General features: G+C 43.6%; 1 protein-coding gene across 3 annotated transcripts in view; it reads left to right on the top strand.

The window, feature by feature from the left end:
• LOC137376321 (thrombospondin type-1 domain-containing protein 4-like) overlaps positions 1 to 12,756 on the top strand; it is a 448,955-nt gene extending 436,199 nt beyond the window's left edge. For all 3 annotated transcript variants that reach the window (XM_068044644.1, XM_068044634.1, XM_068044626.1), the window contains one exon: positions 4,048 to 12,756. In XM_068044644.1, coding sequence (XP_067900745.1) covers positions 4,048 to 4,187 — 140 coding nt within the window. In that variant the 3' untranslated portion in view covers positions 4,188 to 12,756. The remainder of the gene's footprint in view (positions 1 to 4,047) is intronic.
• The last annotated feature ends 14,773 nt before the right edge of the window (positions 12,757 to 27,529 follow it).

Raw genomic sequence — 27,529 nt, 5'->3', positions numbered from 1 at the left:
GAAAGTATTCAGCCTGGAGCTCGGTGACCAGTGGTGTTCCGCAGGGATCTGTTCTGGGACCTCTGCTCTTTGTGATTTTTATAAATGACTTGGATGAGGAAGTGGAAGGCTGGGTTAGTAAGTTTGCCAATGACACAAAGGTTGCTGGAGTTGTGGATAGTGTGGAGGGTTGTTGTAGGTTGCAACGGGACATTGACAGGATGCAGAGTTGGGCTGAGAAGTGGCAGATGGAGTTCAACCTGGAAAAGTGTGAAGTGATTCATTTTGGAAGGTCGAATTTGAATGCAGAATACAGGCTTAAAGACAGGATTTTTGGCAGTGTGGAGGAACAGAGGGATCTTGGGGTCCACGTCCATAGATCCCTCAAAGTTGCCACCCAAGTTGATAGGGTTGTTAAGAAGGCGTATGGGGTGTTGGCTTTCATTAACAGGGGGATTGAGTTTAAGAGCCGCAAGGTTATGCTGCAGCTCAATAAAGCCCTGGTTAGACTACACTTGGAATACTGTGTTCAGTTCTGGTCGCCTCATTATAGGAAGGATGTGGAAGTTTTGGAGAGGGTGCAGAGGAGATTTACCAGGATGCTGCCTGGACTGGAGGGCATGTCTTATGAAGAAAGGCTGAGGGAGCTTGGGCTTTTCTCATTGGAGCGAAGAAGGATGAGAGGTGACTTGATAGAGGGGTACAAGATGATGAGAGGCATAGATAGAGTGGATAGCCAGAGACTTTTTCCCAGGGCAGAAAGGGCTATCACCAGGGGGCATAATTTTAAGGTGATTGGAGGAAGGTTTAGGGGAGATGTCAGAGGTAGGTTCTTTACACAGAGAGTGGTGGGTGCGTGGAATGCACTGCCAGCGGTGGTAGTAGAAGCAGATACATTAGGGACATTTAAGCGACTCTTGGATAGGTACATGGATGATAGTAGAATGAAGGGTATGTAGGTAGTTTGATCTTAGAGTAGGTTAAAGGGTCGGCACAACATCGTGGGCCGAAGGGCCTGTACTGTGCTGTACTGTTCTATGTTCTAAATGCAAAGCTGTCTCTCTGCTGGCTGTTGCCTGTAGTTCAGTCTCCAGTAGCTGGCATAACTCAATGATCATGTCCCTACTGAATCATGGATAGTAGAGGCAGGCTTCTTCAGACAGGCCCCACTAGTTGTGTCTAGGTTGAATAATATAATTTCTGGACCACCTGCAAGTGTAAGTGAACCTGACCTGAGGCCTACCTTCCCAGTTCCATGGGTCATGCTCTGCAGGGAGCATTACTCAAGAGCATCATCATGGAATCTGTCTTTTACTGCATGAATCTTATACTTACGTAGTGTTTCATGTTGAGAAACTCACAGTGTTCTAGGCTTCATTACCTTGACCATAGAATGAATCCTAGAATGATTACAACACAGAAGGAGACATTTGGCTATCAAGCCTGTGCCAGCTCTCTGTAAGAGCAATTCAGCTAGTCCCAGTCCATCATCCTTTTCCAGTGGCCTTGCAAATTCTTTCCCTTCAGGTGCTCATCCAATTCCCTTTTGACGGCTATGATTGAATCTGCCTCCACCACCCTTTCAGGGTGATCTCGAAATTGCAAACTCTTCACAATTAGTTTGGCAGATTTGGCTGGTGACAGCTGGCCTTTATAGCATAACAATTTACTTGTTTTCATTTCATTTTAGCTAGCGGCCAGTGAAATTCTGTAGAATTAAAGTGTCTGCCAGTGAGAACTTTTAATGACACTGAGATGTGGTTTCAATACGTTTAGGCAGATGTCTCGGGAACATTTCACCTACTAACAGTAGGGATTGGTCAGTGCTACGCATGACTGATTTTCCTGGGTGCAAGGGTCTGGAAAAAGGACCTGAGACCCAGTGGAAGGTGTAGGTCAGATGGACCCATGTCAATGAGGTGGGAGGTTCCTGATCTCACACCCTTTTTCCAGTGGCCCAAATGCAGAGATGCCTAGAAAGCACTGGCACTGTGGCCTGGCTCCAACAGCTGACTAAATGAAGTACCTGCGGGTATCCTGGGGACATGCCAAAGATATGATCTGCCTTTCTTTCCCACCCCAAACATCAACCCACCCCAAAAGTTTAAACTACAATCAGGATATTCTGGCTACCAATCTCCACTGGTAGCTGGAACATCCCACTCACTATTTAGTTTCCTGCTCCTATCACCAGTGCTAGGACCTACCAGGGAATGGGGCTGCTCCAGAGCTACCCTTCATCCATTTAAATGCTCAACATAGGAAATAGGGACATTCCCAGGGCTGTACATTTCGGGTATACACTGCTCCTGTTTAGCAGCAGGTGGCTGGTGGCACAGGCCCTGAAAATTGACCCTCATCTCTTTAAATTGTTACATGAAATGTTCCAGGGGCAAAGAAAAATAGGCTTCGGCACATGATAAAGCCAATTGCAAAAGGATGAGCTGGCTGCACTAGCTGAACGAAATAGTTGCCTGTCTAATTTTGCATATGAAGCACCTTAGGATTTTATTTTTCTTTAAGAGCTGTGGTTGTTCTGCAATTACATTGCTCACTCTTGCAGAGTTCAGGAAAGTCCCTGTCCATTAATAAGGTATACAGCAAATCATCATTTAAAGGTCAATCTTTGTCTCACTATTGCCGTTGTCATGAAAACCACACCTGCCAAAGTGAGACATGTTGATTTTGTCATATGGAACATTAATTTTGAACTGTTGCTGGACTGGAAAAAAAATGGCTTGGTTTAAAAGACCACTGAAACATGGCTGCACATTTTGCATTGTAAAAGACAGTGGAAGAAAGGAGACAATGGGAACTGCTCACTGATTCAATTACCAAAGATTAGTCTGGGCAACCGTGATCCACATCTTTTCTGTGTAAGAGACAGCATTACAACCACCCACACCACCACCACCACCCACCCCCCCCCCCCAAGCCCCCGCCCACCGAGAGCTTTGAAATCCACAAACTGTAGGACAGGTTGTCCCAAATAAGGGGTTAGTCACATGACTAACCTGCTGGCCAACTTGGAGTTTTGAATCCTGCTCACAGAACAATTGGAAAAGAGATAACCATTTGAAGATAACAGAGAAGGAAGGTCTCTCCCTCTCTCTCACAAAGTTCCAGGGGATCCACTGAAGCCACTCAAACCTCAAGAGAGAAGTCTCCTGCAGCTAAACAAGTTTGAAAGTGTGCACTGGGCCCCAACGAGAACTGCAAGACAGCTGCAGTCCAAGACTTTACATCAAACCCAAAAGCCAGTAACTGAACTCCAGCTGTTACTTTAAACCTTTCTCCTTCTTTCCCCGCTGTCTCTATTTGCGTGTGTGTTTATCGTGTATGCATGCTAACGTGGTCGCGTCGCGTATTTCTCGTAGTTTTAACCGAATTAGAGTTTTAAGCTTAATAAACTTACACCTTTCTTATTTAAATCTAAGAAAACCTCTCTGGTTGATTTCTTTGCCATTACAATTAGAGAGCAGTGAAGAAGAATTCACTGAGGGGAAGCTTAAAACATGATGTTTTAAAAATTAAACCGTGTTACGGCCAAACCAGGCAAAGGCTGAGAGGGGAGCCCTAGACCTGGTCATAACACCATGGTTTTCAGTTCACTGCCTGCCTGATGGTAGATAAAATTGAAAATCACTCTCAAAGTTTCCTTGTGGTCTGAGTATGTGTCTGCGCCACCAATCCCTTATAATTAATGATGGGCGGATGTCTGACCCTTGCTGCTAGTGACACATCCTCTTTTCAAATTTGCCTGTCTTTTACATTTATTGTTTTAAACTGTTTTGATACTATCAGGGCCACGATATGGGAAGTATCCCTGAGTCCAGTGTAAACAAATAGTGTTTGATGACGCTCCTGTGAAGCACGCGGGGACATTTTACCACAGTAAAAGCACTATATAAATGCAAGCTGTTGTTGTTATTAAGGGAGTTTGCTAGCATCTCCCAATTGTTTTAAAGCTGCTGTGCACATGATATTTCACATTATTTCCCAGATCAGCAACCAGTGACATTTTGCGGTTTAAACTTTCAAAACAAATTACTTCTTTTTTTTTTGCAGATGAGAATTGCAGAGACATGTACTTCAACTGTAATGTTGTGGTACAAGCCAGACTCTGTGTCTATACATACTACAAAACAGCGTGCTGCGCGTCATGTGCCAAGGCCAGAAGAAGAGCTGCCCAGCTCAGAAGCAGATAACTGCTTCCCTTCAATGCCCAGACTTCGTCACAGATTGTGATGCAGTGATATTACCATAGGAGAACTTGCAGATTCTACTGTTTTGACAACATTATGATTGCAAAGAAAAAGGGTTAAATTTAATATGTACACGGCTAGTTTACAAAGAGTAAATATACTGTATAGTATTAATATAATCTTATACCATTATCATGCTGGTCTTTGGTCAAAGTACTGAATTTCAGGTTAATTTGCAGTTTTGAATTTCAGATATATGAAATGCATCTATAAATTAATGCAACATATTCAGTAATAGGTTTCGGGATCCCCCTTTGCAACAGAAAGACTTCATGTTTCAGAAGGCTAGTTGGAAAAAGCATGCAATGGCTTTCATTGAGCTCTTCGGTGACAAACTTTCTCTCTTAATGTGCTGTTCAATTTAAGGTTTGTCTGTGGATTTTTTTTTTAATAGCTGAAAAACAAGTTGTTGATATCATGATTCTGCAGCATCCTACATTTATCTATTATAGAACTGTGGCACTAAGGCAACTCCTCCAACCCTATTTAATTATATAATGGGACCTGTTTTCCTCTCAGGAAGACCCCTTTTCTTGATGGATGCATTCCATTCTTCAGCTTTTGATTCATCTGTTTGTCAGCATGTTGTTACTGTAATATGTCTACATGAACCAATCAGATCAGTTTGAAAGCACAACTAGAGATTGTCAGGATTAGTGAGATCAGTTGGAGGGCAGGCCTGACAGCTGTTAGAATCAATCTTCACACTGTTGACTGTGCACAAAATAAAGGCAGAAAATGTTTAAGATAAGCTGATGGTTTCTGAGAGTTGCACTTACAGGTGTTTCACAACATTTATGAATTGCCAGGACTTGGAAGTAGAGACTGAGGTAGAAGTGGCAATGAGTTTTAGTGAATTTAAATAAAGGACACTGAGAACATCCTGTTTAAGATAAGTCGGGGTTGAAAAAAACGCCATTTGTTCCATCCCTCTAGTACTCCATCTTCTATCATAAGCTATCCCTGGGCTGAATTTTCAGTTGGATCTGGAGGCAGGACTGCAGGCAGGCAGGCGGGCAGGCCCAAAATTTCCCTATTAAGGTTCCTCTTGCACAGCAACTGGAATTTTCCAGTCAGCAGGCGGACTCGCCGCTGTGGCCGAAACACGGCCAGTGAAAGGAAGCGGCCTCCCAGTGGCAGAGCGGAGAGCCAGCAGTCCAGAATCATATAAAACCACTGTGGGTTTTCCCTCCACAGTGGTGCTCCGGCAGCTGTGGCCACTTTTAATTTCAAAAAATTTTTAAATGCTGAGAGGTGCCGCCATCTTGAGGCGCCCTCTCTCTCCCTTACCTGCATCGCCAGGCTGCTGCTCTCCAAGTGCTGCAGGGCCCCCTGTTGCCCCTCCAGCATCCCGCCATCCTTAATTGGACAGTGAGTGCACCATTAAATGGCCATTCCTTTGAAAATTGCCATGCTGGGTTGTGACCCGGAACTGATCCAGATGTCATGGTCCTAATCCAAAAATGAAAATCCAGCCGATTATCTCTCCCATCATGCCATTAAATTGTATTGTGAACAATTTTTGCTTCTACTTACCTTGCCTGGCATTGAAGTTTCTTTTGATATCTTTTCCAAGTTATGTTAAATCAAACAAGAGCCACGCCAAATCTGAAAAGTTCATCCACTTTGACAGTAGTGTCAGAAAAACTGAACAAGGACCCGTATGGAACAGGATATGGGCCTGATTTATTTTCAGCTGTGCTGCTACTCATAATAGTTTGCTTCTGTACAAGTGGCAAAATGATTTTAAACCTTTGATTGCAGCTATAGCAATTAGCAAATTGTGTTTGAAGTTGAACAGATGTGGTTAATGGTCTCTCCTTTGTCACAGTGACAGGAGATAGTAAAAGGGAAGGGATATCCCTGGAACCTGGGAATCAGAAAAAGTGGCCTATTTCCTTCCCTGGCTCTGACGATGCTGGATTAAGACAGCTGCAATACGTCTTCCTCTCTCAGCGTGTCTCAGGGAAAGATAGAGGTAGCAGTGGAGCAGGAGGGAGGGACTGATCTTGGACAGCTGGGGAATAACCTTTGCAGTATATATATAACTACTGATTCATGGAGTGGAGGTCAAATCCCATAGGCAGGAAGAGTGAGAGGCAAGAGAGAGTGGGAGGTGTATTACAAAAGATACTGCAGTCCAGAATAATTGAGGTCAGCTGCTCTTTTCTAATTAGAAATTGTTAGAAGGTGGGTATTGTCAGGTTCTGTCCAATTCTCTACAATGCTTCATTTCTTACTAAGCTGTTCCTGATAGGATTAGAACAGGGTGTATTGTTCTTATAAATGGGAGTCCAAGCTCTTTGCTTCCCTCACATGTTGTCGCACTGGGTTAACTGTGCTTTCAATTCATTTTACTCCATGGTCACATGTGGAATATATTCATGAACTCATAACTTGTATAGAGCTTAATTTTCCTGCTGATTAACTTATTAATTCCTCAATGCCATGATGCCATTCACTGTTCCTCAGTAAATGCTGTACGCAGACCAGGAATTCCATGTTGCTAAAGAATCCTTTCAAAGCCTGAAATCAGATGCCCACCTTGTTATTTATATTGATGTAAACATGTTCATTAGTTTCATTTGCATAGTTGAGATGTTGGGCCGGATTTTCAAATGGACCGGGGTACGGACACAATTTAAAAATCATGGTCCTGGAGGGCATCTCTGGATCCCACGCCTACGGGACGGACTCTAATTTTTATAGTGAGCACAGAGGGGAGGAAACAGGGAACCCACTCGCCTCCAATTAACGGCTCATTAAGCTCCTAGAGGAGCTTGTTAAGGGGCCGGGGAGTTCAGGACTGCAATTTTCAGATGGGATTCTGGCAAACCCGAACAGTTTGGTGCACATTAGTGCACAGCTATTGCGTTCACAGTGCGACGAAGGGAAACCTTTATTTTGAGGTTGTAAGTTATGGGGCCCTCAGATATCTTGCAGCGGATCATGTGCATTACCTCAGTTTTGGATGTTTGAACACCGTCGGATTCCTTTATGCTGCTGGCCCTGTAAGGAGCTGCCTGCTCTCTTCAACAAGGCAGCCGCAGGTCCCATCATGGCTGCCGTCTGTCTTTGCTGCTCTGTAGGCAGCTCCTGCCTTCTGGAGATACTCGGCGCCACTAATCGGGGCTAATTAGAGTATTTACATTTCAAAATAGCGTTGCATGAGAGACCCAGTTAAGGCGCAGGGTTGGGACCCAGAAGTTATCCGGGCATCAGGTTCCCGACCCCTTAAAACTCCAGCCCATTATATCTACAGTAGCAAATCCAGAATGCTGTAGTTTGAATCTTTGCCCACAGTCCTAATTCCACTAGCTCTCTATGCTAAGATATTGATTTGAAGAATCTCATCCACATCTTCAAATTCCTCTATGGCTTTGTTCAACCTCATTAGAGTAATCTTAATCAGCCATGCATCTCCACTTATAGTCTCCCATATACTTTACTCTGGGTTTCTGCCCCATTCACACTGACTATGGTCCACCATTGGACTAACCAAGACTACTCCTTCAGTCATTGTGCCACTGTCCTCTGCGACCTTCTTCAAAAACCACTTTCCTTCGCTACCTTTCATCCTGCCTTCAAAACTTCCAATGAATCTTTCTTTTCCACCATGCCTTCAATCTCCCCTTTCCTCCCCTCATTTCCTCCTTGACGCCCACCCACTCCCCTTTGTAAAGTGCTCTGAGGCAATTTTCTGTGCGAGGAATTTATATAAATGGAAGCTGCTGTTCAAGGTATTTTAGTAATCTGCAATTTCAGATCTCAATAAAAATGCGGAAGGTAAATTAATTATGGGAACACAGATGGACAAAATGAGTGCTGTAGTGTTTTTGTTAGAAGTACAATTTGGGAATAAGATGCCGCAAGCCACCGTGAAACAACTGTGCATATCAGGAACTGAAAAAAGTGAGCTCTGGTTCAACAGGTTTGGCTGTAGCTTCAAATTTTGAACATTTTAATTTCTAACACAGTGCTTTTGTTCACTGTAATCTCCACATCCTGCCAGCACTGCAGAAATTAATTTCTGGTATGAGAAAAACATTTACTGACAGAGCACAGAAAGTATTTCCAACACACAATATACAAAAGGGGTTCTTATAACGGGTCATAACACACTGATCAATTCCATATTAAGGTCGATTTTAACTTGGGGTGCATTTAGGGTGGGCAGGGAGCGAAATCCCTGTGGAAACTGAGGCCAGGGCTATTTTAACTCCCGTGACTCATTTAAACACTGCGGCACTGTCCTCCACCCAGAGCAGACAGAAGTGACGGTCAGGGCCAATGTATGTTCTAAATCTTTTCGTAGCGCATGGGCCCTTTAAATTTTTTTCACGGCCACGCATGCACGGTAACTTAAAGGGGACAACTTTTGTGCCACCAAGGCAGGAGCTTTCAGGTTGCTGCACAGCTACACAGCTTAGAGAGAACATTGGTCAGAGTCAGTGGGCAAGAGCAGAAATTGGGGTGCAAGCCCGAGAACTCTGGGTATCCAAGGGAATGGGGGAGGGTGGGGGAAATGCAGTTTCCACAGGTGAGAGACAGGCAAGGCTGGGCAGGGCTGGCAAAAGGAGTCATTGCAGACCTGGGGGAGTGCACAACTGATCAATTCTGGCCTCTCCACTGACTACCACCAGCACCTGCCAGCAGGATTGGCCCCCAGTAGCCATATTAATGTTTTATTTAAAATGTCATTGCAGTTCTGATGACATCATCTGGCTGCGAATGTAAAGTAGGTGCCTGCCTGCATGGGAGGGGTGTCCCTCCCATGCCTTTCCTGAGGTGATTAAGATGAGGGAGGGAGAAAATGGGAACACGTCAGGACCACATCGCAACATCACCACCATCTTAGTCCACTACCCGTGCCATTCCCACCAAGCAGGCAGGGTTAAAATCCACCCTATCAAGGGCTTTCCTTATGAACTGATCAAAATATTGAGCCATTTTGGACCTCACTCTGCACACTGTTCCCAAGTACCCTATTATACATACAGAGACCATTACTGGCTTACCTACCAATTGTCAGCTGCTTTCCAGAAAACATTCATGCTTTATCTGATTGTGTTCACAAGTCAAATATTCAGAAATGTAACAATCGAGAACAATCTGCGACTGTTAAAATGAGCTGAACCAAACAAGTTCTCAACGTGTATTTAATTTTAACATAATCACTGCGCTGACACCAATTATTCACTGGCACCCTGTTTTTATACTAAAGCAAGCAGTTTGAGCAAACAATCTAAATGCATTCCAGACGCTGCTGTGTGAAATATGCTATGATTTTATGCAGTTGCCTTAAAACAGCTGATGCCAGGATGTGTTTCTTGAATAATTCACTGAACACAGATACATGTGTTGGCTTATTGAAGAAGAGGGATACATTTGGAAGCATTTACAGTAAAACGGTCCCTTAATCAATGTTGTTTTTGAGCTTGAATTGAAAAATATTATTTAAAGGAGTTTTAAGCTTGTTTGATTCTTTAGTCTCTTAAAATCTTTATTTTACCAGTAGTTGGGCTAAATCCCATCCCACAATAGTCATACTAACATTTACCCAAATATGAGCCTATGATTTTCCTGGTCCGTGTTACTCAGTGTTTCCTGCTCTGTGTATGACTTTGTTTCCTGGATTTTGTTACTTGTTATCAAAGTACAGACCACAAATTTACCCTATGACTGTCCTGGTCCATTTTATTCCTTATTTCCCGGTCTTTGTTGCTCAGTTTTCCCAGGTTGTTATTCAGTATTTCCTGAACTGTGTTATTTGGTATTTTGTGGTCGGTGTTACTGGCTTTTTCTGGTCCCGTTACACAGTGTCAGACCACAAAGTGCAATTATTCACTGAGCTGTTCAGGAACTAGTGTGAATTATTAATTTTTTATTTTACTTGCCAATTTCCTCCCTTCCTGTCCCGAAGATGCTGGATGTTGGGCTGTGGTACAGTTGCACAGCTGCAGCTCGCCCTCCAGTAACCTTCCCAAGCTGCCTTTATTCATGTGAGCTCACAGTGGGTGCTGATAGATCATAGAAAATATCATAGAACGAACCCAGTTCAGTCCTCGTCTGATGTCCATACACACACACATATATATACATATACACTCATATGCACACATATACAGATATATATCGATCAGGCCTGACTGATTTTCCTCTCCCAATTCTTGGGGTATTGAGGACAATTGCAGCACGTCAACTGCCACTCTGGCTGAGATCAACTAACTCAATGTGGACTGAGAAACTTCCTGCTTTGTATGATTTAATTACTAGCTGGATAAACCCTTTGGCCCAGATTGTCCTGCAGCAGTGAGATCAGTGACATACACCATCAATTTAGTGATCTAGCGTGGTGATCTCATTATCACTAAGTTCCTCCATTTTCCTACATTTCCAATCCTAATTTGACGTAAGAATGATGGAGGTAAATCTAATTAGCAGCACAGTCGCTTTTTCCCAGCAAATCAAAGAATCTATAACCAAAATGGTAATGTAAAGTCTGATACACAGCTTAGAAACATAGAAAATAGGAGCAGGAGTAGGCCATTCGGCCCTTCGAGCCTGCTCCACCATTCATTATGATCATGGCTGATCATCCAATACAGTAACCTGTTACTGCTTTCGCCCCCATACCCTTTGATCCCTTTCGACCCAAGAGCTATATCTAACTCCTTCTTGAAAACATACAATGTTTTGGCCTCAACTGCTTTTTGTGGTAGTGAATTCCACAGGCTCACCATTCTCTGAGTGAAGAAATTTCTCCTCATCTCAGTCCTGAAAGGTTTACCCCGTATCCTTAGACTATGACCCCTGGTTCTGGACTCCCCTCACCATCGGGAACATCCTCCCTGCATTTTTGCTTTTATGTCAAGTCAAAGTATGGCTCATATCAAAAGCGTTACTCCCGCCAGGGCAATCTCTTGGTGGATTCAGTCGCCCTGCTTTGGTTTAGACCACGCTTTTGAAGTGTCACACATTTGAGTATGGCGGCTCCATGTCACCACCAGGCCGCCAGCATCATTATTTTTAAAACTAAGTGGCAGCAGCATGAATACTAGTGAGAATTGAGCAAGGTCGCCATTGCTTTCAGTGAAGGGGTGGAGCTATGAACAGGAGCCTCCAACTCCAACATTTGTGGAGTGGTGCAAAAGACTGAGGAAAACATGCAGCACCATAAGTGACACTGTAAGTCACTTATTCCATAATTTCCTCTTCTGCACTGTTCAGGGTTCCCAATGACGTAGATGTAGCCTTATAAAAGGGAACATCCCCAGGAAGATCTGGACCAATGAGTTTTCAGGGTAACCCATTGTGATTACAATTATTTTCAGCGCTAAAACCAATCATTTTGGCAAATGAACGATTAAGGTCTGGGATACCACTGGAGCATCTAATCTCATGAGCCAATCATCAAAACACCAAATGGTATGCAGCAGTCACAATGACTTAATTTATCATTGAATCAGAGAATGTTTACAGCACAGAAGAAGGCCATTCAGCTTGTAGTGTCCCTGCTGGCTATTTGCAAGAATAACGCAGTTTGTTCCACTCCCCCGCCTTTTCCCCATAGCCCCGCATTTTTTTTTCTTTTCAGATAATTATTTGGTTCCCTTTTAAAAGCCACACTTGAGTCTGCCTCCACTGCACTCACAGGCAGTGCATTCCAGGTCCTAACCACTTGCTGTGTAAAAGGTTTTTCCTCATGTTGCCTTTGTGTCTTTTGCCTACTTACTGTGTCTTTTGCCAATCACCTTAAATCGGTATCCTCTGGTTCTGGACCCTTCCGCCAATGGGAACAGTTTCTCCCTACCTACTATGTCCAGACCCTCATGATCTTAAACTCCTCTATCAAATCTCTCCCTAAGGAGAAGAGTCCCAGCTTCTCCAATCAATCCATGTAACTGAGTTGTACCAGATGTCCTGCAGGGCACTTCTAACAGTTTGAGGGATGAGCATTGAATTGCAAGAAGATATAATACAGGGACATTGCAACACAGACACTGCTCCACAGGACCAGGAAGAGCATAAAAATGTGTGAAGTAGCAATTCAGCAATAGGTTCTGTGATTAAAATTTCATCACAAAAGAGCAATTGGGATTGAACACTGTGAAAATGCTTTGATTGCAGTTTGATATGTAAAAAATGTATTTTTAATCTAATCTCAGATTAAAAGATCCCTTTGGGAGATTGTAAAAATGCGTGGACTGTTTTTATTTGGAATAATTTATTTTGTATGCAGTGAAACCTCCCAACTATTCACTAGTCTGTGTATAGGCCAAACCCTTGTGTGAGATGTTGCTTAATTGCACGTCTGCTGTTACTTTTATTATTTGTTTTGTAGTTACTTTCATTGTGTTATGTGTGAAATCAAATTTTAAGGACTGTCAAATATCTGCTAATTTCCATTACCCACCTGGGCAAATAACAAAAGTTCTATCGTAATTAGAACTGAAATGTTTGGATTTCCCTTTCTGTACTGATAGATAAGTGGCTGTTAAGATTTCTTCCTTTTACACTGTTCAATAAAAAAGTTATTTACCATTAGCTGTATAAAGATTTTTTGACTAGAAATGTGAAATAAGGGATTAGTACGGTATAGTAGATTGGTACAACATCTCTTCACTTCTTGGACGTGGTTTGAATTGAAAATTAGGGTATTTGCATGACCTTCTTATCCTGGCTATAAGGGTCCTCCATGAAATGATATTGAAATCACAATCTGGCTGCAAGTCCAAGACAGAAAAGTGGGTGCAAACTTCAGCAGAAATAGATGCTGAATTGCCAATCTTCCTCAGAAACAGATGGTGAGGATAGCAGGAAAACTCACACTGATGCAATTTGAGGGTGGAGTTAGGCTCTGTAGCGGGACAGATCACTGGGTTTTATTTTCCATCTGTTTGTGCTATTTCTGTATTGATGCTAATTATTTTTGTGTAAATTGGAATTTATTCCATTTCTCCAGTGCTAACATCCTTCTATTTAGAAAGCATAAAATTTGATTTTAAAAGAAATGGAAGAAGTGGAGTGCAGTTGGGAAGAAATTCTGAATTGTGCGTTATTAATTCTACATTGTCCCATATTAAACCAGTTCATTTAGCGAATGCACAACCCAGGAAAATTCAAGCTGGTAAAAAGCAAATTACTGCAGATACTTGAATCTGAAATAATAACAATAAATGCTAGAAACAATTAGCAGGTGAGGCTGTACATGTGGAGAGAACGGAGGAATTAATAATGTTTCAGGTGTGGACCCTTCATCAAAACAAGAAAAAAATCACAGATGAACAGCATCAAAAAAGACAAAATATAGAGAATAGGAGGGGGAATAAATACATAGATGAGTGACAGAGAGCTCGGGGTCACACTAGAGGGCAAAACAAGAGGTGTTTGACAAATCAGTCATCCAATTTGTATTTGCTCTCCACACCATGAGTTGGAGCAAGTACTTTTTTTTCCAAAAATATACTTTATTCATAAATTTTGTGAAAGTGCATTACATAACGAGTATAGTAAATAAAGCGAATGAGCTGAGGGCACAGATAGACACATGCAACTCGATATCATTGCTATAACGGAAACTTGGCTTAATGAGGGGCAAGAACGGCAGCTCAACATCCCTGGATGTAGAGTTTTCAGGTGGGATAGGGAAGAGGATAAAAAAGGAGGGGGTGTAGCATTATTGGTTAAGGAATCAACAACAGCTGTGAAGAGGGATGATATGCTAAATGAATCATCAATTGAGGTCATATGGATTAAGCTCAGAAATAAAAAAAGGGGCAGCCACACTACTACAGACCCCAAATAGTGAGAGGGAGATAGAAAAACAAATATGTAGGCAAATTTCTGAGTACACAAACTATAAGGCAATGATAGTTGGGGATTTCAACTACCCTAATATCAACTGGGATACAAACAGTGTGAAGGGCACAGAGGGCACAAAATTCTTGAACTGCACATAACAAGCCCAACGAGAGGAGGTGCAATTCTAGATTTAGTCTTCGGTAATGAAGCTGGGCAAGTGGATAAAGTAGCTGTGGGTGACCATTTTGGAGATAGTGACCCTAATACAGTTAGTTTTAGCATAATCATGGAAAAGGACAAAGATAAAACAAGAGTAAAAGTTCTTAATTGGGGGAAGGCAAAGTTTACGAAACTGAGAGGTGATCTGGCAAAAGTAGACTGGATACAGCTACTTGAAAGAAAATCAGTGGCAAACCAGTGGGAGGCATTCAAAAGCGAGATTCTACAGGCACAGTGTAGACATGTCCCCATAAAGATAAAGGGTGGTGTGGCCAAATCTAGAGCCTCCTGGTTATCTAGAAGCATACAGGGTAAGTTAAAGCAGAAAAAGAAAGCTTATGGCAATCACAAAAAACATAATACTTTAGAAAGCCTAGAGGAGTATAGAAAGTGTAGGGATGAAGGAAAAAAGGAAATTAGAAAAGCAAAGAGAGGACATGAAAAATTATTGGCAAGTAAAATCAAGGAAAACCCAAAGATGTTTTATCAGTACATTAAAAGCAAGAGGATAACTAAGGAAAGGGTAGGGCCTATCAGAGATATACGAGTAAACTTATGCATGGATGCAGAAGATGTGGGCAGGGTTTTTAAGGAGGTTTTTGTGTCTGTCTTCACAAAGGAGAGGGATGATGCAGACATTGTAGTAAAAGAGGAATGTGAAATATTAGATACGATAAGCATAATGAGAGAGAAAGTTCTAGAGGGTCTGACATCCTTGAAAGTGGATAAATCGCCAGGGCTGGATGGATTGCATCCCAGGTTGTTAAAGGAAGCCAGGGAGGAAATAGCGGATGTGCTGAGGATCATCTTCAAATCCTCACTGGATATGGATGAGGATTAGAGGTCTGCGAACATTATACCATTGTTTAAAAAGGGTGCAAGGGATAGGCCAAATAATTATAGGCTGGTCAGTTTGACCTCGGTGGTGGGTAAATTATTAGAATCAATTCTGAGGGACAGGATAAACTGTCACTTAGAAAGGCATGGATAAATCAGGGATAGTCAGCATGGCTTTGTTACGGGAAGGTCATGTCTTACTAACTTGATTGAATTTTTTGAGGAAGTAACAAGAAGGATTGATGAGGGTAGTGCAGTGGATGTGGTCGACATGGATTTTAGTAAGGCATTTGACAAGGTCCCACATGGTAGACTGGTCAGAAAAATGAAAGCCCAGGGGATACAGGGGAATGTGACAGGTTGGCTCAGTGAGAGGAAACAAAGGGTAGTAGTCGACAGATGTTTTTGCGAATGGAAAGCGGTTTCCAGTGGTGTTCCATGGGGCTCCATGTTGGGTCCCTTGCTGTTTGTGGTATATATTAATGATTTGGACTTAAATGTAGGAGATATGATTGGGAAATTTGCTGAAGACACAAAAATTGACTGAGTAGTTGATAGTGAAGAGGATAGCTGTAAACTCTAGAATGATATCAATGGTTTGGTTGAATGGGCGGAAAAGTGGAAAATGGAATTCAATCCAGAGAAGTGTGAGGTAATGCATTTGGGAAGGGCAAACATAGCAAGGGAATAAACAATAAACGGGAGGATAGTGAGTGACCTTGGAGTGCATGTCCACGGGTCCCTGAAGGTTGCAGGACAGGTAGATAAAGTGATAAAGAAGGCATATGGAATGTTTTCCTTTATTGGCAGAGGTATAGAATACAAAGGCAGGGATGTAATTGCTGGAACTGTATAAAATGCTGGTTAGGCCATAACTGGAGTATTACGTACAGTTCTGGTCACCACATTACAGGAAGGGCATAATTGCTTTGGAGAGAGTACAGAGGAGATTTACAAGAATGTTGCCAGGGCTTGAAAATTGCGGCCAAGAGGAAAGATTGGATAGGCTAGGGTTGTTTTCCTTAGAACAGAGGAGGCTGAGGGGTGACTTAATTGAGGTGTACAAAATTATGAGGGGCCTAGATAGAGTAGACAGGAAGGACCAGTTTCCCCTGTGGAGACCAGTGGAGAGGTCAATTACCAGGGGACACAGATTTAAGGTGATTGGTAGAAAGATTAGAGGGCACATGAGGAAAAACCTTTTCACCCAGAGGGTGGTGGGTGTCTGGAATTCACCGCCAGTAACGGTGGAGGCAGAAACCCTTAACTCATTTAAAAGGTACCTGGACATGCACCTGAAGTGCTGTAACCTGCAAGGCCACGGACCAGGTGCTGGAAGGTGGGATTAGATTGGGTGGCTAGTTTTTTTTTTGGGCTGGCGCAGACACGATGGGCTAAATGGCCTCCTTCTGTGCTGTAACTTTTCTATGGTTCCATAACCCAAGAGGTTTTACACAGTTTCCAGTCCCTTTGTATACAATGGCAGGTGGACCTTAGATAGTGGTCTTTCCCCATTGAGCCAAGCTTTAGTGAGTCCCTCAGCGCATAGTCCTGGACCTTGGAATGTGCCTATTGTGGACAGTCTTTGGAATAATTACGTGTTAATTGCTGTTTAATTATGGAAGATGTGTTTAGATCCCTGGTAGGAGGTGAATGGGCAGCTGCTGTATCTTCTGTGCTGTATGGTACGGTCAGCAGGTAAGGGTAATGGAAGAATGAATAGGGTATCAGCTATTCAGACATTTCTGTAGCTCTTAAATGTCTTTAACTCCTTTAATTGTGCTTCATCCTATTGTCTCATGTTAATCTCACCAGCTAATTAAACAATTTTCTGTTTTCCATTTAAGCACAGGTCATTCTACATATGTATATATGCATTTTTTTCTCTCTCTTCCTTTTGTTCTGCTCCATTTTAAATGCTGTTCCTCTGTAATTTGTTTTTTCCAATTCCAGTAAAAAATTCAAGCCAAGACTGGCAGGAATTCTCTGGGATTGCTTTTTATAGAATCGTAAAATGGTTACAGAACTGAAGGAGGCCATTCGGCCTGTCATATCCGTGCTGGCTCTCTGCCTGAGCAACTCAGCTTGTTCAACTCCCCCATCCTTTCCCCATAGACCTAAAGAAAATTTCTCTTTAGGCACTTATCCAATTCCATTTCAAAAGCCCCAATTGTATCTGCCTCCACCACATTCTCAGGCAGTGCATTCCTGATCATAACCACTCACTGCAAAAAAAGCTTTTCCTCATGTCGCTGTTGGTTCTTTTGCCATTCACCTTAAATCGGTGTCCTTTGGTTCTCGACCTTTCCACCAATGGAAACAGTTTCTCTCTATCTACTCTGAATAGACACCTCATGATTTTGAACATCTCTATCAAATCTCCTTTCAACCTTCTCTAAGGAGAACAAACCCAGCTTCTCCAATCTACCCAAGTAATGAAGTCCCTCTGAATCATTCTCATAAATCTTTCCTGCACCATCTCTAAAGCTTTCACATCCTCCTTCCTAAAGTGCGGTTCCTAGAACAGGTTAACAAGAATCGGGTAAGTGTACAGGGACATTGTAATTATAGGATGTTTAGTTGTCTGAAAAATAAGCAGCAGCTCCTCAGGAATCGCTGACAATTTTTGATACTTATTGTATTAATGCTGCAGCCTCATGAAGAACAGCAATGTTATTGGGGAAAGAACCAAGGTCTCAGACATGATGTTGGGTCTCTGAATTATTCAAAGGGAAAGTGAGCACCTCAGCTGGAGTACTGTTCTGGGCAGCACACTTTGGGAAGGATGTCAAGACACTGCAGAGGGTGCAGAGGGGGTTGACCAGAGATAAAGGCCTTCAGTGATGTGGAGAAATGAGAGAAGCTTGGATTCTTCTCTTTAGAGCAGAGAAGGTTAAGGGGAGACCTAATCGAGGTATTCAAAAGTATAAGGGGTTTTGATAGAGAAAATGGGAGAAACTGGGCAGAATTTAATGTGCACCACAGGAGCAGATTGCAAGGTGGGGGATGGGGGCTGTAAAATCGTGAGAGAAGGTGGTGGGGTAGAGTGCCCATCGCATTCCCGACACCATGCAATTTTATCAACGGCGGGGAAGGTTGAGAACATTCTTCCTGCCCAGAGGCCAATTGAATCCCTTAAGTGGCCAATTAAGGGCCACTTAAGGGCCTCTTTCTGTTGCAGCTGGTATTTTACCAGCTGTGGGGGCCTTCTGCCGTATGGGAAGACTGCCCAGTAAAAGCTGGCAGCCTCCCTGCAGGCTTTCGGGATGGGTCCCTCCTAATTGGGTACCCTGTGGCCCACAGAGGGCCAATCCCATGAAAACACCCCCACCGCCCTTACCAACAACTTCTAATACCCCCTCGCTGGGGCCTGCCTGACTGGATTTCAGGGCGGCATGCATGATGTTGTTCTGCGCTGGGTGCAGACCCAGCAGTGTCCACTGCTCCCGGTGGTGTTGCTGACACTGAAGAGCTGCTAGCCTGCCGATTGGCCAGCATCTCTTGGAGGCAGGATCTCTGCCGTTAAAAAGACTGCTAATTGCCTGATGGCCACAGAATCAAGTAGGGGCTCCCTGAAATCCTCATTTATTGCCTTTGTTACCACTAGACTTGACTATTCCAATGCACTCCTGGCTGGTCCCTCACATTTTACTCTCAGTAAACTAGAGGTTAGCAAATCTCTGCTGCCGTGTCACAAGTCCCATTCACCTATCACCCCAGTGCTCACATTGGCTCCCAGTCAAGCAACATCTTCATTTTAAACTTCTCATTCTTGTTTTCAAAGTGCTCCATGGCCTCGCCCCTCCCTATCTCTGTAATCTCCAGCCCCACAACCCTTCAAGATATCTGCACTCCTCTAATTCCGGCCTCTTGTACATCCCCGATTTTAATTGATCCACCATCAGTGGCCGCATCTTCAGTTGCCTAGGCCCCAATCTCTGGAATACCTTCCCTACACCTCTCCGCCTCTCCACCTCACTTTCCTCCTTTAAGACACTCCTTAAAACCTACCTTTTTGACCAAGCTTTTGGTCAGCTGATCTAATATCTCCCTTTGTGGCTCGGTGTGAAACTTTGTTTGATAATGCTCCTGTAAAGCGCCTTGGGAGGTTTTATTACATTAAAAGTGCTACATAAATATGGGTTGTTGTAGTTGGCCAAAGAACTATAGGGGAAATGAGGGAGAATGTCTTCACACAGAGGATTATTAAGACCTGTAGTGCACTACCTGAAAGGGTGATGGAATCAGATTCCACAGGAATTTTTAAAACAAAATTGGACATGTTCATGAAGAGGACTAACTTGCCCAATTAGGGGAAAAAGCTGGGTGTGGGACTAAATTGTAAAGCTCTTTCAAAGAGCCAGCAGAGTCATGACAGGCCGAATAGCCTCCTTCCGTGCTGTAAGATTCTACGATACAACATAAAACAAAAAATGGTGAGTATATTTCTAAGATTAAGTATTTCTTTTCCCTATTAATTACTTTAATATCAAATATCTTTCTTGAGTGAATAGGAGAAATACAGCTGAAACAAGTGCACGTATTGGCCAGCATCATGTATTTAGTCATATAAAATTGCAAAGAGTAAATAAAACAAAATACAAATATCAATTAAAATACAGAGAGATGAAATAGATTTTCTGCACAGCCTTTCTCAAACAACTGGAGACAATAATACAAATCTGAGATTATGGAACGTCTCACTTTGAAACTAAAATACATTCAATACTACATTTAACAGTAATGGAATAAATAACTGGAATTCTTATGTTATGCAGTGAAAAAAAAATCAAACTTTTAGCTTTTATTTTTTTGAAAAGTAGAAGATATAAATATACAAGTAGCATTTACCAATTACCAAAGAATTATCAGTCCAGATATGATCAACTGTACCCCGTCTAGCATAAAGTTAAGAAGAGAACATCATTACCCTGAGCTGCTCCATCTTTAGATTCATTTGCTCAGCCAGGAAATGTTCAGCTTTATGCTCTTTCAAACAATTGCTGGGCATTTTCATCAGTTCTCATACAGTCAACCAAAGCTACTCCATGCAGGCTGGTTTCAAAAGACAACCAATAAATGGATAATTGGAAAGAAACCTAACTATGAATCTTTGTAAATCAATCGAATTCAGAATTAGGCATAAGTGATTTTAAAATTTAAGAGTTTTCTCAACCACCAGTGGTTTAAAGGGTAGTTCAGGCTTTACTATTCCACTAGTTAACTCCCAACAAAACCTCCTCCCAGTTCTTCAGAACTTTCTGCAGCTGTATGAAATCTATTTAACACGCCCACGTTTTACTTTTCTTTTCACTTCATCGCTGCCAGCATTCTCAATAAAAGTGATTGATTTCAGCTCAGTACCCTGCTCAATGTTGGAAATGGGACACCTGTCCACAATGAAGTCATCAGACAAGTATTTTTTTGTTTATGATATTTGCCCATTAAGAAGTTGCAGATAGAAGTTGGCAAGTCAAAGGGAGACAAGTGTATTGGCTGTTTATGTTACAAGCTGGATTTCAGAAGGATACGGATCAGTTCAGAATGCACATAAGTGCCAGCTTGGCTTAATTGGTAGCACTGTCACCTCTAAGTCAGTAAGTCGTTAGTTCAAGCTCCATTCTGGAACTTGTGCATATTATCTAAGCTGATGCTCTAGTCCTGTGCTGAGAGTTCTGCAATATTAAACCCAGGTCTGTCTGCCTGCTTAAGTAAATGGAAAAGACCCCATCGCACTATTTAACTGAAGAAGTGCACTGAGTTTTCCTGGTGTGCTAGCCAACATTCCTCCCTTGATCAACACTACGAAGAAAGAAACTAACTAGTCCTTCAACCTATCGGTTGTTCATGGGATCTTGCTATGTGTAAGTTAGCTGATGCCTTTACCTACATTAGGAAAGTATTAACACTTCAAAAGTAATTTATTGACTTTAAGAATGCAATGCTGTAAAATACAAGTTCTCGCTTTAACAAAAACTTACATTGATACATAAACTGTAAAAGCATTAACAAAACTCTCAACATGTGTTAGATAAATGGTCAGTGGGAAGTTGGGTTTAGGTACCATGATATAGAATTGGAAAGCTTGGGTTAATTCTATGCAAATAAAACTGAGGTACCAAATTGTTGTGAGAATAATTCATTTTTAATTTAACTTTGGCCAATTTTAACATGTCTCACTATTAAAAATAAATTCCATTTTAAAACAAAAACTTTGCCAATGTGTTCATACAGGCTTCTGACCTATGTCAAATCTCTATGATTACAGCCCTGACCCTCCCCAATGTTGGCATCGCTAATCAGTTTCTATTAAATCAAACACAACAGATAATCTAAACCTAGTCTAGGTTAATACATTTTCAGATATGACTAGCTCTATCTTTGATCTTATGAAATCACTCTCAGTGGTTCAATAGAACATAGAACAGTACAGCACAGTACAGGCCCTTTGGCCCACGATGTTGTGCCGACCCTTTAACCTACTCTAAGATCAAACTACCTACATACCCTTCATTCTACTATCATCCATGTACCTATCCAAGAGTCGCTTAAATGTCCCTAATGTATCTGCTTCTACTACCACCGCTGGCAGTGCATTCCACGCACCCACCACTCTCTGTGTAAAGAACCTACCTCTGACATCTCCCCTAAACCTTCCTCCAATCACCTTAAAATTATGCCCCCTGGTGATAGCCCTTTCCGCCCTGGGAAAAAGTCTCTGGCTATCCACTCTATCTATGCCTCTCATCAGCTTGTACACCTCTATCAAGTCACCTCTCATCCTTCTTCGCTCCAATGAGAAAAGCCCTAGCTTCCTCAACCTTTCTTCATAAGACATGCCCTCCAGTCCAGGCAGCATCCTGGTAAATCTCCTCTGCACCCTCTCTAAAGCTTCCACATCCTTCCTATAATGAGGCGACCAGAACTGAACACAATATTCCAAGTGTGGTCGAACCAGGGCTTTATTGAGCTGCAGCATAACCTCGCAGCTCTTAAACTCAATCCCCCTGTTAATGAAAGCCAACACACCATACGCCTTCTTAACAACCCTATCAACTTGGGTGGCAACTTTGAGGGATCTTTGGACGTGGACCCCAAGATCCCTCTGTTCCTCCACACTGCTAAGAATCCTGTCTTTAAGCCTGTATTCTGCATTCAAATTTGACCTTCCAAAATGAATCACTTCACACTTTTCCAGGTTGAACTCCATCTGCCACTTCTCAGCCCAACTCTGCATCCTGTCAATGTCCCGTTGCAACCTACAACAGCCCTCCACACTATCCACAACTCCAGCAACCTTTGTGTCATTGGCAAACTTACTAACCCAGCCTTCCACTTCCTCATCCAAGTCATTTATAAAAATCACAAAGAGCAGAGGTCCCAGAACAGATCCCTGCGGAACACCACTGGTCACCGAACTCCAGGCTGAATACTTTCCATCTACTACCATCCTCTGTCTTCTATGGGCCAGCCAATTTTGTATCCAGACAGCCAAATTTCCCTGTATCCCATGCCTCCTTACTTTCTGAATGAGCCTACCATGGGGAACCTCATCAAACGCCTTGCTAAAATCCATATACACCACATCCACTGCTCTTCCTTCATCAATGTGTTTTGTCACATCCTCAAAGAATTCAATAAGGCTTGTGAGGCATGACCTGCCCCTCACAAAGCCATGCTGACTATCTCTAATCAAACTATGCTTTTCCAAATAATCATAAATCCTGTCTCTCAGAATCCTCTCCAATAATTTGCCCACCACAGACGTAAGACTGACTGGTCTGTAATTCCCAGGGTTATCCCTATTCCCTTTCTTGAACAAGGGAATAACATTTGCTACCCTCCAATCATCCGGTACTACTCCAGTGGACAGTGAGGACGCAAAGATCATCGCCAAAGGCGCGGCAATCTCTTCCCTCGCTTCCCGTAAAAACCTTGGGTATATCCCGTCTGGCCCCGGGGACTTATCTATCCTCATGTCTTTCAAAATTTCCAGCACATCATCCTTCTTAACATCAACCTGTTCGAGCATATCAGCCTGTTTCACGCTGTCCTCACAAACGACAAGGTCCCTCTCACTAGTGAATACTGAAGCAAAGTATTCATTAAGGACCTCCCCTACCTCCTCCGACTCCAGGCACAAGTTCCCTCCACTATTCCTGATTGGCCCTACCCTCACTCTGGCCATCCTCTTGTTCCTCACATAAGTGTAGAACGCCTTGGGATTTTCCTTAATCCTACCCGCCAAGACTTTTTCATGTCCCCTTCTAGCTCTCCTAAGTCCATTCTTCAGTTCCTTCCTGGCTACCTTGTAACCCTTTAGAGCCCTGTCTGATCCTTGCTTCCTCAACCTCAAGTCAGCTTCCTTCTTCCTCTTGACTAGTTGTTCCACATCTCTTGTCATCCAAGGTTCCTTCACCCTACCATCCCTTCCCTGCCTCATCGGGACAAACCTATCCAGCAGTCGCAGCAAGTGCTCCCTAAACAACCTCCACATTTCTGTCGTGCATTTCCCTGAGAACATCTGTTCCCAATTTATGCTCCCCAGTTCCTGCCTAATAGCATTGTAGTTCCCCCTCCCCCAATTAAATATTTTCCCATCCCGTCTGCTCCTGTCCCTCTCCATGACTATAGTAAAGGTCAGGGAGTTGTGAACATTATCACCGAAATGCTCTCCCACCGAGAGATCTGCCACCTGGCCTGGTTCGTTGCCAAGCACCAAATCCAACATAGCCTCCCCTCTTGTCGGCCTATCTACATATTGAGTCAGGAAACCTTCCTGGACACACCTGACAAAAACTGCTCCCTCCAGACTATTTGCACGAAGGAGGTTCCAATCAATTTTAGGGAAGTTGAAGTCACCCATGACAACAACCCTGTTACTTCTGCACCTTTCCAAAATCTGCCTCCCAATCTGTTCCTCCGTGTCTCTGTTGCTATTGGGGGGTCTATAGAAAACTCCCAACAAAGTGACTGCTCCTTTCCTGTTTCTGACTTCCACCCATACTGACTCAGTAGACAAACCCTCCTCGACGACCTCCCTTTCTGCAGCTGTGATACTATCCCTGATTAGCAATGCCACTGCCCCACCTCTTTTACCTCCCTCCCTATTCCTTTTGAAACATCTAAACCCCGGAACATCCAACATCCATTCCTGCCCCTGTGATATCCAAGTCTCCGTAATGGCCACAACACCGTAGCTCCAAGTACTGATCCATGCTCTAAGTTCATCACCATTATTCCTGACACTTGTTGCGTTAAAATAGACACACTTCAACCCATCATACTAGCTGCAACTTTGCCCTGTCAACTGTCTAACCTTCCTCACAGACTCTCTGCACTCTGTATCTGCCTGTTCAACAGCTACCCCATCCACTGATCCATAGCTCCGGTTCCCATCCCCCTGCCAAACTAGTTTAAACCCTCCCGAAGAGCTCTAGCAAACCTCCCGCCCAGGATATTGGTGTCCCTCCAGTTCAGATGCAACCCATCCTTCTTGTACAGGTCCCACCTTCCCCAGAAGGTATCCTAATGATCCACATATCTGAAGCCCTCCCTCCTACACCAGTTCTGTAGCCACGTGTTCAGCTGCACTCGCTCTCTGTTTCTCGCCTCACTAGCACGTGGCACCGGTATCAATCCTGAGATTACGACTCGGCTCATCCTGCCTTTTAGCTTCCAACCTAACTCCCTATATTCGCTTTTCAGGTCCTCATCCCTTTTCCTAGCTATGTCATTGATGTGTACCACGACTTCTGGCTGCTCCCCCTCCCCCTTAAGAATCCTGTAGACTTGATCCGAGACATCCCTGATTCTGGCACCCGGGAGGCAACATACCATCCGGGAGTCTCGCTCGCGACCACAGAATCTCCTGTCTGTTCCTCTAACCATTGAATCTCCTATCACTATCGCTCTCCTATTCTCCCCCCTTCCCTTCTGAGCCACAGAGACAGGCTCAGTGCCAGAGACCTGGCCGCTGTGGCTTTCCCCTGGTAGGTCGTTCCCCCCCAACCGTATCCAAAACGGTATACTTATTATTGAGGGGGACAGCCACAGGGGATCCCTGCACTGTGCGCCTATTCCCTTTCCCTCCCCTGACGCTCACCCAGCTACCTTTATCCTGTAACTTAGGTGTCACTACTTCCCTATAACTGCTCTCTATCACCCCCTCAGCCTCCTGAATGATCCGAAGTTCATCCAGCTCCAGCTCCAGTTCCCTAACGCGGTCTGTGAGGAGCTGGAGTTGGGTGCACTTCTCACAGGTGAAGTCAGCAGGGACACAAGTGGTGACCCTCACCTCCCACATCCTGCAAGAGGAGCATGCAACTGCCCTAGCTTCCATCCCCTCTGCTCTAAATTGACAAAAGAGATTTTTAAAAATATATATATATAGACCCTTTCTCCAATGCTAATCAACACAATGAGCATCACAAAGCTCTAGTCTGCATTTTCGTTGCAGTCATTGCAGAAATTGTCCCTGATTTTAACTCCCCCCATCTGGTGGAAGCTGAGTGGAGGTGGGGCAGTTAAAATGATGGAAAATGTTATCTCCTTCGATCCTGCTGCCTTCCTGAAGGTCGGAATATTAACCTGGATTAAGAAAGAGGGACTCTATTCAAATGTGGACATTGGGGCCCGAGCAGGGAGCAGTGATAGCTTCTATATCAGGCCAGAACTGTCAGGAGGTGGATCATGAGTCAGAAGAGACCCAGGCAGCTAGGTTTTTAATTTAATTTTAGATTTCCTTGTGGGTCAGGAGGAGTAGGAGTGCTTCCTGCTCCCTCCCCTGATCATCTTTGCTCTCTGACCAGCATCCCCCACATACCCCTTTCCTTATCTGACTGCCAGAGACCAATCCTATGGGACTTGGCTCCCGCCTGTGATCATCCAGCCAGATAGTGCACCTGGCCGAGTTCAGGCGGGACTCTGATGAGAATTATGGTAAGATCGGGCCAGGCCTCCACATCCCTGGACTTTGTGGGTGTGATGCCCATTTCGGGCCTCATGTGCACATTTTACCCACGCCCTCCCTTTTAAAACTGGGGCCATAATCATCTCTAGACCAGGCCTATATGAGGGATGCAAGGACAGCATTGGGCACCTGGCAACTCAAGATCACTCTCCATTAGTTACACAAGTTAAACAGCCAGCTTCAAGTTATCTTTTGACGCTAATAACCTACTTGCAGTAACAATATCGCTGGGCCTGTCTTTTCATATTCAATAGGTTTCCTCTGATTAATGATGCTTATTAAGGATTTTTTTTGGAGGAGATCTCTCTACACAATGTGACAGAACTCAAACCAATCCTCTGTTCCTAACAGACTTAGTAAGGTTGGTTTTGGAACGTAAGTCAATCGATTATTACATTGTCATTAATTATATTGCTATTTAACTCTGCATTGCCAACATCTGCAATTGTGTTACATATTTACTGATTATACAGTATTGTTTAATGTATGCAAAGCAGCAAGATAGACGGAGGCAGATAGAGGACAAACATGTACCTTGCTCTTCATGAAAATTAAATCAATTTAATGTACAAATCAATATATAGTTAACAAAATCACAGCGTTAGTGACACTGTACATAAACAACTGCTTAACTATTTTTCTTCCATCTCTCTTGGCATGGACTCAATGGGCCGAATGGCCTCCTTCTGTGCCATAGTGACTTTATGGGATGAATTTTTAGCGTCCCATGGGACGGAAATGGAAACGGCGGTGCAGTGCGGTGGGGTGGGGGGGCCCGAAAAAACCAGCACCAGCATGTCAGTTGCAGGACGCTGTTCCTGTTGCTGGCAATGTTCATCAGGGTGAAGTAAGAGAGGGCCAGGAATCGTGCTGTCCTCCCAATTGAGGCCAATTAAAAGCAGTTTAAAAGTTCATTAAGAGCTTGTCAAAGTTGGTAGGTGGAATTTGTAAAGGGGCGCATGGGTTACACATCCCTTCTGTTCTGAAGGGAGACGGGTACAGAATGGGAAACCAGTCAGGGCTATCCCAGGGCATCATCCCGACCCCATAACAGGGTCAGTGGGGTAAAGGGGTACTGGGCACTTGGTAAGCGGGTGCGCTTGGTGCTGCACAGGTGGCATGGATATTGGGCACTCAGCGCCTGGGCATTGAACAGAGTTAGCAACCCTCTGACACTGCAGGGGCAGAAGAGCAGGGGGCAAGACTGCCAAAGACCATTAGGTGGCCACCTGCCCAGCAGGAAGGCTGCAGCTGGCAATGGGTGCACGACTGTCTGATTTTGGGCCTGTGGCAATGAAGGGCAACAGGAAGGGTGGAACCCTAAACATCAAGAGGGCACAGCAGAGAATGAGGTCATACCCTCAACACAGGATCTACTGTCATAGACAGAGCTACCTTGAGATGACCAACACCCAGTGCCACAGCTGAGTGCGTCATTCCAGGCAGATGGTAA

This window comes from Heterodontus francisci, chromosome 1 (assembly GCF_036365525.1).
Source record: "Heterodontus francisci isolate sHetFra1 chromosome 1, sHetFra1.hap1, whole genome shotgun sequence".
Lineage (NCBI taxonomy): Eukaryota > Metazoa > Chordata > Chondrichthyes > Heterodontiformes > Heterodontidae > Heterodontus > Heterodontus francisci.
The sequence above is the reverse complement of the archived record's forward strand: the minus strand, read 5'-3'. Positions and strand labels throughout refer to the sequence as shown.